Source organism: Meriones unguiculatus, chromosome 1 (genome assembly GCF_030254825.1).
Source record: "Meriones unguiculatus strain TT.TT164.6M chromosome 1, Bangor_MerUng_6.1, whole genome shotgun sequence".
Classification (NCBI taxonomy): domain Eukaryota; kingdom Metazoa; phylum Chordata; class Mammalia; order Rodentia; family Muridae; genus Meriones; species Meriones unguiculatus.
In genome coordinates this window covers 35,936,666-35,954,152 of record NC_083349.1, presented here as the reverse complement: position 1 = coordinate 35,954,152, position 17,487 = coordinate 35,936,666, and the positions used below count along the sequence as shown (strand labels likewise).

The 17,487-nt window shown below is 38.8% G+C and overlaps 1 protein-coding gene across 1 annotated transcript in view; it reads left to right on the top strand.

Annotated features, from left to right (window-relative positions):
• The first annotated feature begins 254 nt into the window (after window positions 1–254).
• Window positions 255–17,487, top strand: part of Rorb (RAR related orphan receptor B) — a 179,799-nt gene continuing 162,566 nt past the window's right edge. Inside the window, exon 1 of the mRNA XM_060387328.1 lies at window positions 255–959. Within this exon, the coding sequence (XP_060243311.1) occupies window positions 953–959 (7 nt within the window). The 5' untranslated portion in view covers window positions 255–952. The remainder of the gene's footprint in view (window positions 960–17,487) is intronic.

Here is a 17,487-nt window from a genome sequence, read left to right as displayed (position 1 = left end):
GTCGCAGATCTGCCCCACTCTCCCGGAGCGCTACACTTGGCCCAGATCGGACCCCAGATAGGACAGTCTCTAATTCCCAGTCTGGGTCCCCACCAGCCTGGGACGCCGGAGCCCCTAGCCCCGCCCCCTGTCCCCAAGCGCGTCCCCTCCCCCGCTTTCCCAGCCGCTCCACGAGCTGCTGGGCTCTGATTGGCCGCGGTGCTGACAGGAGGCGGGGCCAGGAAGTCCGGCCAAACCCGCCCTCGCGTATAAACCTCTTCTGCGCTCGCTCTCTCCACCTCTCTCCTCTTTCTCTCTTGCTCCCTTCCTCTCTGCAACTGAACAGTGAAAATTCACATTGTGGATCCGCTAACAGGCACAGATGTCATGTGAAAACGCACATGCTCTGCCATCCACGCCGCCTTTCTTTCTCTTCTGTTTCCTTTTTTTCCCCCTTGATCATTCTCCCTCTTCTTTGTAACTAACAAAACCACCACCAACTCCTCCTCCTCCTCCTCCTCCTGCCGCTGCCCTTCTCCTCCTCCTCAGTCTAAGTGATCACAAAAGAAATCTCCGAGCCTGACGCGGTGGCATTTTAAAAAAAAAAGAAAAAGAAAGAAAAAAAAAGCAAGCACACTGGAGAGAAAGAAAAAAGAAACAAACAAACAAAAGCAAAACAAAACCCAGGCACCAGCCAGCTAGGACATTTTTCCCCACTCTGCCTGAAAACAAACAAACAGCCATCAAAGAAAAAAAAAATAACAAGTCATCAGCAACAGCATCAAAACTGTTAGCATAGCGGCGGCGGCCACCGTCACCCTGTGGCCAGGACATCTGCCTAAAGGGATGCTTCTCTCGGCGGAGCAGCAATTCGCCGACCGCCTCCTTTCCTCGTGCTGAGCGGGATTTTTGGGTTCTCTGGGGTTCGGGCTGTGAGCTTCATGACTACGCGGAGCAGGACAGCAGCCACACCATGCGAGGTAAGCGAGCCCCGGGGGCGTCCAGGGGTCCCGGAGACTGGACAACTCTAACGAGGCCCGGAGCTTGGGGGAAGGGGAGGGAAGAGGGGAGAGCGCTCAGCCCAAGGAAGGGAGATACTGGCTACGCGCAGCTCCGCGAGTTCGGTTCGCAGGTGGGACCGCTAATGGCCTGGGCTCGGAAAGTTGTGAGAAGGTGTGGAAGGCTCCGGGACTTCGGCAGTACGCGGGAGGGAGATTTTTGGAGACTGGGGACGGTGCTGATCGCTTCTCCCAGTTCGGGTTTGCTCCGGATCGTTGCTGCGCGTCGCTCTCGGGTACACCATAGCACACCGGGTAGAAGAGAGCCGGGAGCGGACTGACTTTGGGTAGAGGCGGCTGGAAGCCGTGTCAAGCCTTGGTGGCTGGCCAGAGGTGAACATGCCGGCTTCCGGGAGGTTACTCTGAGCCAGGCTGCCTGGCGCAGGGGCATCGCAGTCTGTAGGTGCGTCCCTTACCAGAAATAGTAAACACGGATGCTCCCGGGAACTGGATGCTGCTCCCCATGCCTGGACTGTCCCCCAGGTCCCCTGTTCCCGGTTCCGCTTCACTCTAATAGGGACCATCCCCCTCTCACCCACCCCCCCAAAAAAAAGTTGCTAGGAGAAAGTTCTGGAGACTAAAGGAGAAAACAGGAGCTCGGGCTATCTTGTGAGATAAAGGACCAAAACGGGAGATAGTGCTAAATGCATCTTCTGGTCAGGACCCTGCACAGTGCACCCCCACTCCACCCCCGCGGGGGAAGAGAGAGGAAGTCCCCTGCTCTGACTCGGACGACCTGAGCTCCTGGCCAGGGGAGTTAAGAGTCAATTTGTAGATCTCTGTGGAACAAGTTTCTTGCTCTGTGTCCAAGACCCCTCTCTTACTTTACAGCAGGACACAGATTCCTTCTTTTCTTAAAGAGGCCACCAGATGCCCTCCTGACTTAGACATCTGCGTGTGTCTGGACACCCAGTCCCTACATCCAAGCCTCTCTCTTCTTTGATGCCTTGCCTTCCTGTGATGGCTTTTCTTTCTGATTCACAAGTCCCTCCAGAACAGCAACAACAAAAAAATCGAGTGGCCACAGTCAACTCTGGACCTTATTGCATCTGGGACATAAGTGCTTTGAGTAGGACACATTTAGAATAGGGCCCACAACCACCAATCTCCATCCACCCGGCTGCCAGCTCCCATGCACTGTCCCCCCTCCCCCTAGGGAGGAGTGGGCACGACCAGCACCCTGACTGTCAGCAAGGAGCCCTAGGCCTGGCTTGACCTTGAAGGCATCCAGATGCTGGGGCCACCAGCTTGGGGCCTAGGCTGTGTAGGACAAGGCAGGATGAAGAGGGCTGGAGACTGTCACCCATGGGGATAGGACTCTAGATAAAGGACAAAGGTGTCTCGCTGACTGTCTGGATTGACCAGAGCACTGAAAGTTAGGATCTCTGTGTGCTTGTAGGCAGTGACAACAGCTGATTGTCCCAGTCACAGGATGGTCACATGCTCCGCTATCCAGATTAATTCCAGAAACTGGTGGGGAGAGCTCCTTTGCTCAGTGAGAAACTGGGTTTTTCTTCATCCTTTATCTTTTTGTTGTTGTTGTTGTTGTTTATCTTTTTCTGCCCCACCTCACACACTTTGCTTTCAGTTTTCTTTCTATTCCATCTGAGGCTGCCAGTCAGTAGTTTGGCTTTTTCTCCCCTCCCAACGGTACCCCTTCTCCCCACCCCGGGCTAAGTTCAAGCTACCTGAGGGTCAGAAACCACGTGCCACCCTGCAGTTGGTCCCCAGCACTAAATCCTGGAGCCCAGCTGCAAAGCTCTTAAGCTACAGTGTCAAGCCGAGAGCAGCTTCTCTGCACCTCACCTTGATCCTTGATCCTGCAGCGTGCTGCTCTGTCCCTGTGGCTGCCAGCTTGAAGGATTTAACACCAGGGCTATTCCCAGTGTATAGTTGTATAGGCTTATGAACTTACACCTTTGTTTCAGAGGGCCACACTCACCAGACTGCCCAGGTCTAATCCAAGATGACTTTCCTGGGGCAGCCTAGAGGAAACTACCTGTACAGAAAAAGTCAGGGTTCTCTAGCCCTTTGCCTCTCCTCTCGGGACCTTACTGTCCCATTCACATTGCTTGCAGTCAACGTCTTGTCCCATCCCATTCTAAGCTGCTGTTCATTAAAGATGAAATGAGAAGCCCATTTGAGGTTCAATGCCCAGTATTCCCACTGGGAGATGGGTATAGAGTGAGGAAAGATTCAGGCTATCCAGAAGTCTCCAGAAGTTGAACTTGAGTCAATTAAGAGGTGAAGGAGGGGAAAGCATCAAATCATCTCTCCCTTGTGCAGGGCTGTTATGCAGACAGTATGGAATAGACTCTGCTGGGGGAGGAGCTGCCGTTAAACTTGGCTTTGCCCTTTGCGTTACTCCGTTCACCACGCTCTGCCCGGCCACACGCACACGGTCTCCATTCCCAGGTGGTCCTGCCAGAGCTTTCGCTCCAAGGTTTGCTCCTGGCAATGGCAACCATCCTGAGTCAGGTCGATTTGCCAGACACAAACTGTGTCTAGGATTGGGCAGTCTCCCCATGGGCCAGTCCAGCAACGTGCCCTCACGGCAGACTATGCCACCCAGCAGTGCCTCTGCCTGGGATATTTGAGAGACTATTTTTGCAGAAGCTCTAGGGTAACCGGGGTGGTAAGAGGCTGTGATACTTGAGTTCATTGCTCTGCCCTGAATGTGAACCTTCCTGACCAGGACCCAAGTTTCAGCCATGGCGTTCTGTCCCGGAAGGTGGGGGGACTTACAGCATGGTGGCCCACAAAACTTTGCACCCTTTGTCTGGTGTGGAGGGATGTACTGTGAGTTCTAGCCATGCTTCCCTTCTTGCTTCCTGAGAGGAATCTGCCGGAAAAGGGGTACTCTTAGGTAGGAAAAGAGTGAGCCAGCCTGGTGTGGTTTTTAAAGGCTCCCTGTTGCGTAGTCTGTTGGTTGCTTATTACAAAGGACACTAACGGGGTGGATTTTTTTTTTCTTCTGCCTCTGCATAAAATCCCTCTTTCCCAAACAGAAGCATTGTTGCCACTGTGATCAAGAGGTGACTGCAGTTTGCAAGAATTTAACTCTGGTTTATGTTTGCTTGTGAACAAGGAGAGGTCCTTTCCTTCTTTTTTTTTTTTTTTTTTTTTTCTTTAAGGCTAGATTCTATCATTTACAAGTAGTAAATTGTATTGCTCGCTAAACTTAAAAAAAAAATCAGCTTGCTCGCTGAGATGCAGTCACCTTTCAAAGTATAGAGGTATGAATATCCTTAGATTTGTTTTTCTTAAATCAAGTTGTTGTTCCAAATTTTCTCTACAAGTTCTAATTAAATGACTTAAGTTGAATATTTCTGACCAATATTCCACCTTCCACATATAAAAAAAATATGAAACATTGCTGAAAAGATATCTCTGCCAGCACCCCATTAATTTCTCTCCACTTGGAAATCACCTATGAACTGTCTTTCTAACAAGAAAATCAATCATTCAACAGCTCAAAGAAAAATCTTAAAGCTGTGTCTCACATATTGTGGAACTGTGGAAAACAAGTAACCAAAAAAAAAAAAAACAAAAACAAACAATTTCCCTAAATAGTTATAAGCACCTTCATCCACCTTGCTCCTCCCTTGACAGACATGGTGAATTGTTAAGTATTAAGAAACACAAGTGTTAGACATCTTGGGGCTGAGGTTAAGCACTGTAGCTTTCATATTTAAAAATAAAAACAGTTAATGTAAAGATGGAAATATTGAATATCAGTCTTCATAAGCAAGAGTCATAAAATTACAGCTCCTTTGTCTGCATTCACTGAAGACTTGTAAATTTTCTCATTTTCCACAAATGGTAACTTCCAGTCATTGGACAATCCTTTAAGGTGGTCGCTTCTATCACTGTCAAAGAGCGACATTTTATGTAATAATCTCTTAACAAATATCAATATTAATGTTTATATTTATTTATTGTGGTACTGTGTCAAAGGCTAAATTATTAAAACCCTCAAAAACTACTCAGATTATACTTTAAATGTGTTTCTAATTCACACAACATAATTTTAAAACTAAAACAGTATAAAAAGCACCAAGAAATTATAGAAAATTTAGAGTTGGTCTTTTGGTATACAAAACTAGTAAAAACAAAAACAAAACAAAAAAAACCCTTGTTTTTCTAAAGCTAACATATGACAGTATTTAATACAGGTAGTTTTCCCACATAAAATGACAAATAAATATTTAATATTTGACTTCTCCTTTTATAAGCTTGTGTCACTCTTTTGGAAGATAAGACAGCCTATATAGTTTTTTTATATACATTCTACTGCAGTAGTTCTTAAAAATGCAAATATTACCCACAGCACAGTAATTAAGTTACTTATATTAATAAAGAATTTCTAATTTAAGGTAAATACTGCAGCTTTCAATAAATAAATAATTTTAAATTATTCTAATAAGTAATACAGTTTCAAAACTGTATACAAAAGGCTGCTGGGATTCCAAAATTTTATAAAGTATGGTTTTAAATTATGCACAGTGAGATCAGTGTCACTGTGCCTTGACAAAATCTGTAACTTAGAGTTGAGCATATCAAAATTAAGAATAGTATCAGTGAACTGAAGGCTCCAAGTTCTATCCAATTAAAACCAAACTAAAAGTACGTGAGCTTGTACATCGTGAGTACAAAAGTAACTGAAATAATATGAAATAATATTTATCATCCTAAGAGTATAAAAAGAGATCCTTACATTGAACCATCCTTATGGTTACTCCACAAATACAAAAAGTAATAATTTTTATTTATATTAGCACTAGGTTGGTTGATGTTAGTGCAATGTTACTTTGTGTTAAATATATAGACAGGTAGATGTTAGAAAAGAAATTGTGCTTAAAATTAAATATCATTTTATCCTTGACGCTGTTCCACTCTAGCCATTCTTACCTAATGGGTAAAAATTAAGCCGACTAATGAAATAAGTCTTTAATGATGTAATGAATTATGGTCTTTGATAAAATGAGCACTCTACATAAAAAGTATTATTCCTGTAATTTTGCAATCATCTTTCAATTACAGATTCTTGCAAATATTTAATCTGACTTTGAATAGAATCTCTGACTTAACAGAATCCCTAGCAGATAATAGCAGTCTTCGGAGGCGTCTGTTGATACACGCTGATACGCAATATGTCTATGCATGTGCCTAAAACCACCCACTCACACAAAAAGAATGAATATTTGAGAGCGAAAATCGTTCTTATCTTTGCTTTCACAATCCAGACTTCAGACTCAAACATATTTACAGAAGCAGAACGACTTCCCAAAGCATTCAGAAAGGAGATGTGAATACATGTGGTACTTGAGCTGCGTAAAAAGGAACTGCTAATAGCATCTATTTATAAATAATCTACACAAAACTCCATTATACTACCTAATGATAATTAGAGGGAAGGAAATCAAAGAACTGAGGATTGCAAAATAAATAAAATATTCCCTCTCAAATTAAGCAACAAATTCATAGATAACAAGGCTTCTGCCATGAATTTGAAGGATGTCTCCTTTGTAGCATAAGACAAAGGGAGCATAGAGGAATAAATATTGATTGAACTAATCATCTGATGAATAGAAATGAGATTTACCAGTGCACCAATATAATGGACTATGTTAACCAGTTCTTTCATGGCGCATATGCTGCCCTTTCAACCCCTGACCTCTTCCATTCAGTTCCTAACGAGGGAAACCACAGGTGTTATAACGGTATTTGCGGTGAATCTAGCTAAATATAATAACATGGGTTAACAAATGGCATTAAGTGTGGATTCTTATAAAAAGAAATACTGTGTTCACAGAGCCACAGAATTATAGTTTACTTCAAACTACATAAAAGTTCAGCTTGCTCGGGGAACCTTTAATATAGAGTTACTATGTGGTCATCAATATTTCAAGTACCAAATTTAGTGACTCTATGATCCTTGCAATTTCATTAAAGCTTATCCAAGGGGGTGAAAGGTTATTTGATATATATATATTTACCCACATGATTAGACACTATGCAGAATAAACATTTTAAAATAACACTTAAAAAGTGTAATATTTTATAAACATGGCAAGTTTTCTTCTTGGTTAGTGACTGCTTTAGAAATATTAAAAATAAATAATAGCTTTATAATAATAACTACATAATATATTTTGTTTTAAATTATTAATTGTTGGTATAGGCACATTTTTACAGAAGTCAAAAATGAAGACAACATCTCTTAACAAAAGTAAGCTCAAAACTTATTCAGAAGCGTGCTCTCATTTAGGAGGAAAATCAAATTGCTTTGACTTAGACATGTCCAATTCTGCATAGAGAATATTGTAATACCCAGATAAGTATGTGCTGATTTTGTAAATTGCTTTATTAAAATGGGTAGTTGTCAATGTTATCATATTATGTGGGCTTGGGTTGTATTTCTCTAATTTAGGGAAACTATTGGCTTTATCAAAGAAAGAACAATTCAGCCTGGTTGTTTTTTCTAAGTGATGCTTTTGTGACGAGGCTGCTCATTGTTGAATAATCACGTAAGCCAACTATTTTGCTCCATGGAGCATGCAGATGATCTGGGATGCCACAAGAGAATAGTTATACAGATTTTACCTCATGTTAAAGCCCTTTGTATTATAAATTCCAAAAAAAGGAAAATTTGAATTATTTGGTTTTTAAATTTTGTAAAGTATATAGTCAATCATCGTTCCCTTAAATGCTGTTACACCATTACCTAAACGGCTCAGGCTATACTGTGGGCACAGACACGGTGATTTCATACTGGGATAAAAGTATTGTAAACAGTGTTCCCAGAATTAGGGGCAAACCACTGGCTCTTAGGTTATTCTTCTACCCAAAATTTTAAAATCTGTTCTCAAATAGAAACTCACTTCTCTGCTTTATACCTCATAAGCTTGAGTCTTTCCTATTCTGAAAACTGTCAAACTTGCTGATCATCCTACTTCTAGGAACTCAAGTTAAGATAAAACTTCCTTTGTTTGTTTGTTTGTTTTTTAACTTTCATGTATGAGAAGATGTGTCCATTGCTACTTCAATTTTAAGGGGGAAAGTTCCAATCTGTCATTTTTTAATATCCATGTCTATATCAATAGAAATGGATGTGGTGTCCACACACAGATTTACTTGCTGATCATGTACCCTGGATAGACTACAGGACTAGATCCTGAGAATGCTCCAGTTGATACAGTGGTCCATTTGCATTTTTGAGGCCTTGCTCTAGGAAGAAAAGAGGCAAAATCAGCACGAAAATAGTGAAGAGTCTCCTTGGTACTCATATCTCACAGGTGAAGTGGTACTTTTAATGGCCTGGAAAGATGAACAGAATTCCTACTTTAGGTTAATTTGTTGACATGTATGAGGCCTATAAAAATACTGTGTGGTATTTTGCCACCTGCCATTACGAAAGAACTATTGAGAAAACAGCACAATCTTATGTAGAACAAATAGTAGCATTGTTTTCAAATATCTCAAGTAATGATTGAAAAAAAAAAAAGAAAACCTAAAATATTTCTTAGGCATAAAAAAAAGTACTGGGGACAAACGTCAGTATAAGGATGATTATGATATTTTTGTTGTTCTTTGTTTTAAATTCTTATTCGTTTTTACATAAAATAGAATCACAACCCTCCCATCCTTCCCTTTCTTTTACCCAGCCCCTCCCAGGTCTCTCCAACTCATCCCATGCTTACTCACTCTCAAATCAAATGTCTCTTTTTCTTTGATTATTATTGTTGCATACATATGTGTGTACGTGTTACTTATTTTTAAGTACCACAAAAGCAAAATATAAATGAAAATACAGCAATACAGTGCACATATACTTTTTGCTTTTACAAATGAAATTCTTTTTTTCCAAATAAAGAAATGGCTGAATATATTGAATTTCATTTTCTTTAATGTTTAAGCTATTATCTGAAAGGAGTGATACCACTCTAGGGAGTTTCTTAGATTACCAGATACTAAGACAAAATCCACCTCCATGAGAGAGTTTTGTAGGCAGTAGCTGAAGGCCCCCCGAGGTAGTCTTCACAGGCAAGGCTCCTCATTTTGAAATGACAGTTTGCCAGTTCTTATCTTACACATTAGCTCTGTGAGCTTTAGTTAAGTAATTGTGGTTCCTCGTCCCAATGTTTAGTCCACTCTGAAACACTGGTAAGATCGAGTTTCTGAGCCCATGAAGCTGAAAAGCAGGTCGGGCTGCAGAGAATTCACCACAGTAAATGTCACCATTTGAAAGCTGCCAAGCAGCCAAGTTGTCCTCACTGTTGGCCATAACCCCCTGAATTAGCAAATATGTTGTTTCCAATTTTCTGCATGGGAAGCAACATTACAGTCATACTTTGTAACCCTGAGAAATGGAATTTAGTTTGATGCTGTCTTTTAACTAGAATTTATTAGACTGAGGAAATGTGGTCTTCTGTTTTAACACTGAATGGTGTTTAAACATAGCCACATAAGGGATATATATGTTACATATCTACATATCCCATATATATATATATATATATATCCCATATATATATATATATATATATATATATATATATATATGGTCCTTGATCTATTTATTTCTTGATACTAGGAGAATTCAAGAAGTAATTTAACAACCTGAACATATTTCTTAAGTCTTCTGTAAAAGGTGGAAAGTTTGAAAGTCATTCTATTTTTCTAGTAGTTTTGATCAAGCAGTCATTTAATAAGACAAATGCTTTTCTGGAATCTTACTGCAAGTTCTCTCTTATCTTCATACGTTTAATGGCAGTAGGCATGTGTTCATGCATTTTGGCCAGTGTCCTTTTTTGGGTGGTAAATGTGGAGTAAACCTCAGAAAAACAATGCATTTATTTAAATTGTTATTTGTAACACAAATATTGTTTCTTTGTATATTTAACTTGTAAGAAAATATGCCTAGTGCTTTGAACTAATTAACAGCATTAAACTAATATCTGATCTTTTCATTAAAAAGACTGCTTGAAAGGCAATCTTACTAAATAGGATCAGAGTGTATTGTTCTCTGTAATTAATGCTCATAACATCAGATCACTGTGTTATTTTTATTTGCCTAAATGGCATAGTGGAACTAGTTACTTGAACAGCATCGTTTAAAGTGTTAAATGGAACATGTCTAAGGAATGAATTACAAGAGTACTTCATATAGTTTAATAGTATTTCATTACCATGAAATTCAGTATTAGAAATCTCCCACTTACTTTCTATAGTTTAAGATAGAATAAATACCCACATTTATTCTCACCCAGCAGCTGTTGGCTTCTAGATTTCAGAACCAAACAATACACAAGTTGCAAAACACTTAGACATTTCAACTTCCTATGAATGATTTGTTATTATTATCATTATTGAATCAAATAACAAAATTATTACACAGAACGTTTTCTGTTAACTTGTATATACGTTGTGCCTGGCACGTGCAAAGGAATTAAACACTTTTAAAGAAAAGAAGAAACCTCCATCCAAATTCCCACAGTTGTTAAATATGAGCCAATGCCACACAGTCTGGCAGAACAGAGGAACATTTGCTGGGGAAAACATGTCATATCTTTAAGGTATGGTGCTTCCTAGAAATAATTTTCTTTCTACAAAACAAAATATTTTAAATATATTACTTGGAGGATTTAGGATCTTAACATATTTATTAATTATTTTACTTTAAAATTAAATTGTAATCATACAATACATTAGATTTCTCCCTTTCAAAACTTGACTAAATTTTAAAATGAGATTAGCTCTTACCACTTTCATCCTCACATATATATTTTTACTGTTAAAAATTGTTTGCTACCAAAGAAATAGCACTTTTGGAACTTACCATGCCAAGGACAGTTCAAAAATGAAAATATTAAGAATACTAATAATGTGAATGCCTATCATGCTTTGGTTTCAACTTCTTATCTAATATTACTAATGATTAACTGTGGCTGATGCTCAAATCAGAATAAATGAACATTTATGTTGTTAGCTTTAAAGCATGTTGTTTCGTAAGTAAACATACAGATTATGAGTTATTTCCTCCAAAATTTTGCTGTATCCACTTTCTCTTTAGTGATTTTTACAGTTGTCTAACATGATTCACTTAAGTGCTGGTTTTAAGTCAGAGACAAATCATTTTCTCATGATGCAGTGACTACAAAAAATAAAATAAAATACATGACAAAGCTGTACTACATACACTCTAAATCAGATTACAGAGCATTGAATATGTGTAAGACATTCAGCCATCCAAGTAACTGTCTCAAAAAGAAAAAAAAGGAGAACTAGGCAAAAGAGGAGAAAGAGGGAGGAAGGGGAAAGAGAGGAGAAGTTTCCTTACGAAAGGCCTAAAGAATCCATCAAATGATATTCAAAAGAACATCTCGAGTGCACACTGTTTAATTACTCCCCTTCAAAAAACAGAAGGGGATAATTTGTCTGTGCTTGTTTGTTTTTCAAAGCTACCAAAATTACCTTAAAATGAAGGTTTCTGTCCCAGAACCTAGTGGTATTTATAATAGTCTGCTCTCTGGTCTTACAGGCCATTCTGCTAGGCCACCTCTTCATGCATAGTGGACATTACTAATAAATTATGAAAGGCACTAATCACTTGTAAGTATGGATGTAAGCTTTGTTGTTATTTGGTCACTATGTCCGTTAAGGTGAAGTTTTCATTAGAACTCTGGCCTGTGTTTTGATCACACGATGAAGAATCACATGATAAAACTGTCTATTCAATTCCAGTGTACCCTCGGGGAAACATACTTCTGCAGTTTTCACCCTGTGAATAATCATGATGTTATCTACCAACATGAGGAAAAATTAGACCAAGTAGTAAAAAACAACTTCAAGTTCTGACTGGGCACTGACTAGCCAAAATAAAAAACTCAAAATGTGCCTTTCTTTAGATCAATTTCAAGTTTTCAGTAAAGTTGTGTCTTTTGTTTTATTCATTGGGAATCTATTCTGACCATAAGGAAGCAAACTTAGGGAAAACATCTCTGAAGCTGTTCTGGTTGTGACATTGCTCTCTACTCATTTCCCAATGTCTCTTTCAGTCTGAGATAAGTGTGCTTGTTTGTCCTCCGGCTTGTCAGTTGTCTGTTTCTAATGCGTGTCAGCAAGATGATGGTTTCTCCTCAGGCATAAATATTTCAAACAAAGCAATGGGCTGAAGAGGCTGGCGTACCATCACTTCCCCACCTGAGCTGAATATGCCTTGTCTGATTAATATCTGCACCAGAGGCCCCTTCCTGTCCTTCTATGCTGCTTTATACAGGGCATTTCTAAAGGAAAGAGCCTTGGCACCATTAGGAAGCTGCCATATCTAATTGTGCCCAGCAATATAAAGGGGAAAACCAATTACATTTGACATTAATTCTAAAGAAATGCCGAGTTCCACACCTTTTTCACAACACTGCAATTTAATTTGTTTTGCATTTTGGCTGAAACAGAATGCACCTTACACGAAGCTATCATTTACGTGATTAATTTTTACGGTTTCAAATTAAGTCCATTTACGTTTCTTTAGAGGCATGATTGTTAGGCTGCTGTTATTGATTTCCCAAGCCTCCTCACTGTAAACTGTACTGTACAAAGAATGATAGAAAATTCTAGTGCTACCCTGTTATTTATTCTTCGGGGCAGTAATTGATCATATTATAAAATGCTGCTGACTCCTATAGTCATCCTAATTTGCCCACAGATACTATTCAAAAGGAAACTGCACATACTGGGTCATTTTCATCTCATATTTGCTTTCTACTTTGTTTAATGGCATCAGGTTAGAAAAGACTGTAGACTTACCTCTAGTGATGCTCTTTGTTTTGCTTTATGTAAAATATCCTCTGAAATAGCACTAGTTCAGGGAGAGTGGCACTCTACCTCAACATCATTAATTCTGTCACCATACCGCAGCTGCTATTAAGGAAAGTTCTGGGAAACACTTTTAAAAGGAACTGTGTAAAGCTGAGAGGAGCTGACAGATGCAGCCTTATTCCTATACAAATGTAACAGCAGGAAAAAAAATAGTATAATAATACGTTGCTTGTTTCTTGCTCTACAGTTCCCAACCAGCTTACATAGATGCTATCTTGACAAGCCCACTCAGCAATATTGTATGATGTATAAGACAAGTATGCAAAATAATAGGTGTAGGGGAGAGGATCCAGAGAAAACTCTCACATGTAAATAGAACGCCTTATAAAACAATTTAAGCCTCCAACTTCTAGATTTTAAAGTAGCCCCAAATTAAAAAAAAAAAAAAAAAAAAAAAAAAGGAAAGCATCTGTTTTATTTAAAAGAAAAAAAAAGATAAGAAAACATGGCTAACGAACCCTTGGAAAGGAACTGAGATTCAAGTATTAAAGAGGTGGACTTTTCCCCTGTCACGTGATAGGTGTGACAGACTGAGAATCAGTGTCCTTGTGTGCTGTGGTGGTAGCATAATCATATCCGTACAGCCTCCAACATCAACCCTTGTGACATTGTAGTCCTTTTTTTATCCCCCAGTTTGTTCAATTTTATCCCATCTGTGCTTTCTGCCAGCGATCTCCGTCCACTGTTCCGGTGGCTCGGTGTCCTCTTCCGGGCTCCTCTTACAAAGTGACAAACGGGTGAACTTGGCACTTGTAAACACTGCTCTGAAAAGTCCTGATAACTAAGCAAAGCTGATATGTATCCTGGAATATTTTATCAAATCCCATAAGTGGAAATTTTGATAATTTACCTATGTATGTGAAAAGATGTGCACTGACACATACCTTCATGTTTGTGTCTATTAACACTCACATGTGTGAAAGTTATTCATATTTAAAAAAAAGTCATAGTTTTTGCTCCATCAACTCGCCTTTTTTGGAGTCCTTCCAAGGGAAAATAAACTAAAGGGCTAGCAGGAAGTATCTTCCCTAGACATGGGCACAGCCTGATTGTGTGGTCTGCGGTGATTCAGAGAATCCTTTCATGGGTTGCCATCATGACACAGTCTTCATGTATGTGCACCCACTGGACATGTGTATGCATTGCCATGTATTCCATGCAGCTCACTGGCATTAACTGTATATGTGTAGTTCATAACATGCTTCCAAAACTGGGTCAAAAATGGCATGAAAAATGAAAGTTTCTTTGACCGGACTAAACCTGAACACCTGTAAGAAAAATTATAATGCAAACATTTAGATACAGTAGTACCTAACTTACATAAAATTCCTAAAAACAAAACAGTAAAAGCCACATCTGGACATTAAGGGTTTTTTTTTTATTACTGTTTTCTTCTTTATTTTCTTTTCTGTGCCTTGAAAATTTGCATACATAGTCAATATGGATCTTTATTATTATTATTATTATTATTATTATTTACAATTTATTCATTTTGCATCCTGGCTGTGGCCCCCTCCCTCTACTCCTCCCAGTCCCATTCTTCCTCCCTCTTCTTCCCGTATACTCCTCCCCTAGTCCACTAATAGGGGAGGTCCTCCTCCCCTACTATCTGACCTTAGCCTATCAGGTCTCATCAGGACTATCTGGATCCTCTTTCTCTGTGGCCTAACAAGGCCACCTTGCCAGGGGGAGGTGTTTTTAAGGTAAGAAAGTAAATACTTTGGGGTAGTAGCAGGACAGTATTCTTTCCGTGATTCCAAGTATTTTAGCTTCACTGTTAGCCTGGAGTACCTAGTGTGCTGACAGGACCAAGAACGAAGGCCTAATGGGTCCTTGAAGAAATTAACTCTCTCATTCATTCCTTAACTAAGTTACAGTTAACTGTGACTTAGTGAATAATTACATGCTAGGCACTATACTAGAAGCTGCTGTGTATGCAGAACAGGATCATCTTATTCAAGAATAGGAGAACTTATTCTCTTATTCTTGAAAATCATATGCTACTATTGCAAAAACAAGTACTGGAAATGGTGAAACTAGAAGGAGAGTGAGGAATTGGGGAGGGATATGAAGAAGAAGGAGGAGGAGGAGGAGAAGGCAAAGGAGAAGAAGAAGAAGGCACAGTAAAACTTTCTCAATCATCAAACCAATCAGTGTTCTGCCCTATTAAGCTCTTGTTGAGGGTAAATTGATAACCGTCTTTATACCTCTGAAGGTTCATACTAATTTTGAAAACATATTTCAAGTGCAGGTGCAAAGAGCAGGATACTCACATAATCAGCTTTCCTACTCTCATGTCTGTTGAGCTTCCTGATATCCTGGCAACATAGGAGGGCTTTGCAATGCCAGGAGAGTTAAAATGCCAACCAACATTGACAAGCTTGGGTGTCACTGTATAAACAAATAGAAAATTAAATGATCCCTACACATGGCACTGTGAAAAGATTTTAAATATTCCTGTGCTCTGACGTAGGTGAGGAATACCAGTTCACCTTAAGATGGTTTGGAAGCTCATTGGTATTTAGCATTTAAGGCCAAATTCAATGCTATTCACCTCCAAGGTAGTTATCATACATGAGACAGTGGCAGAAAGTAAGGTGTAATTTCATGACCAAGGAAATATGTTGGAAAATGGGAGTAGGCTTTGCCCCACCCCCAGAAAATAAGATGATTTTGGTTGTGACAGCTCACATGGAGTTCTGTGCAACTCATAGCAATGAACATCATACAATGTACAGCAACGCCCGGTACACCCTGTCATAGAATCAACCTGCCATAGAAATAGCCGGTCCCAACACCAGAGAAACTGCCGCAGAAGTCTGAAAAGAGTTTCTGAGCAGCATGGCTTCCCATATCCTATTTTATGGGAAAGCTGCAGCTTTTCCTTCCCCTGCCCCTTCTAAATTACTTGATTGCCACCCGAAAGAAAAGAATTTCAAAATGAGAAGTCTTCTACTAAGTTGACAAGACAGGTCATTCAAACACTGATTTTAGTGCTGAGATGATGAATGTTTTAACAAATGAACAATATATTCTTTTTGCAAGTCAGACAGCTCCTATTTCTTTGCTTCTCACAAAATTGAAAAGAAACTATTAAGACTGTCAGTTATAGATCATTCAAAATAGTTTTTAGTAACAGAATGCTATGTGAGTTGAAACATCTACTTTAGAATGAGCTGGAAGATACAAGTATATGAGTTCAATTACTATGGCTAAATTGGCTCCACTTTCTTCTATATATTTAAATAAATTAGGTTTTTAGCATGTATATATCTCAAAAAAAAAAAAAAACCCACACAGAGATAGAGCTGATGAGAAATCCTACCATATTTTAGTAGCAATAGTCAAATATAAGTATCAGGAATAAATTGAGGGGAAGTCCTGTCTCACCTAAAAGATCAATGTCCTTTAAAATAATTTTTGCACTTAATAATGTAAAATTTATTATATAATTTGACATTTTTATCAGTTCTTTCTAATCCTAAAAAATAATTATAAATTTTCAATCCAAAAGAAACTTTATCATAAAATCAGTATTCACAGTGAAAATATATTAAATTAATATATATTTTTATTACAATAAATTAAAATTCATCCAGCAGTTAAATAAAAAATTGTTAAACATAAATTTTTTGATACTAATGTGGTATGAAAATATGTCTTCCAGAGAAAAAAATAAAAAGTGTTTTCAAATCTATGATATGGATATCAAAATATTTGGATATCTAGATTTCACTGGTATATTTAAAGAATAATTCATCAATTTTACTTTAAAATATAAAAACTAAAATTCCTTGGAAACTGCATTCTTTGAACTAGATTATAATGGCCATAAAGTTGATGAAACAGAATACGCTAGGGCCTAGGACTCCTATCCTATAGTCATCTGCTATATTTTCTCCAGTTCTTATTACCAATATCCCAATTCTCATAACCTATCATTAGTGCAATTCCTGGGCCATTATTTCACCATTGGAATGATTACCCTTTCTCAAGGAGCTTTTCATAACCAGGCACAATCATATCAGCCTTTACACAATAAGCAACTGCTTATTTTTACTCACATGTGTAAAGCAGCTGTTCCCTGCAGAAATTATGAATAATCTCCAACCTTAGAACTGTGAACTGTGAGACAGAAGAAGCACCATACTCAAAGAGCAGGAGCAAGGGTATTCCTCTGGACCACTCTGAATGTTCTAGAAGTCTCATTCAGACTCAGGGATCCACACAACCCTCTGTGGCTGTCATCACTACCCACAATGAAGTTTGCAAAGTGGCCACACTCCAAGCAAAACAACTTACTTATTGTGGCTATGTTCCAATAAAGCATTATTTGCAGAAATAAAGCAGGCTAGATTTAGGTGGGCAATTATTTGCTGGCCCCAACGCTTAACTGTTAAAGCCCTATAGAGAGAATATATGTCTAAAATTGGTGTCCTCGTTTTCTGAATCGATATATATTCAATGGGTTCAAAAATGTAAGCCTTAAGAAGGTATTTTAAAAATTCTGAAATATAATGAGTGATTGAAAATACAAAAAGAATCACAAACTTAATATAGCTTAGACATT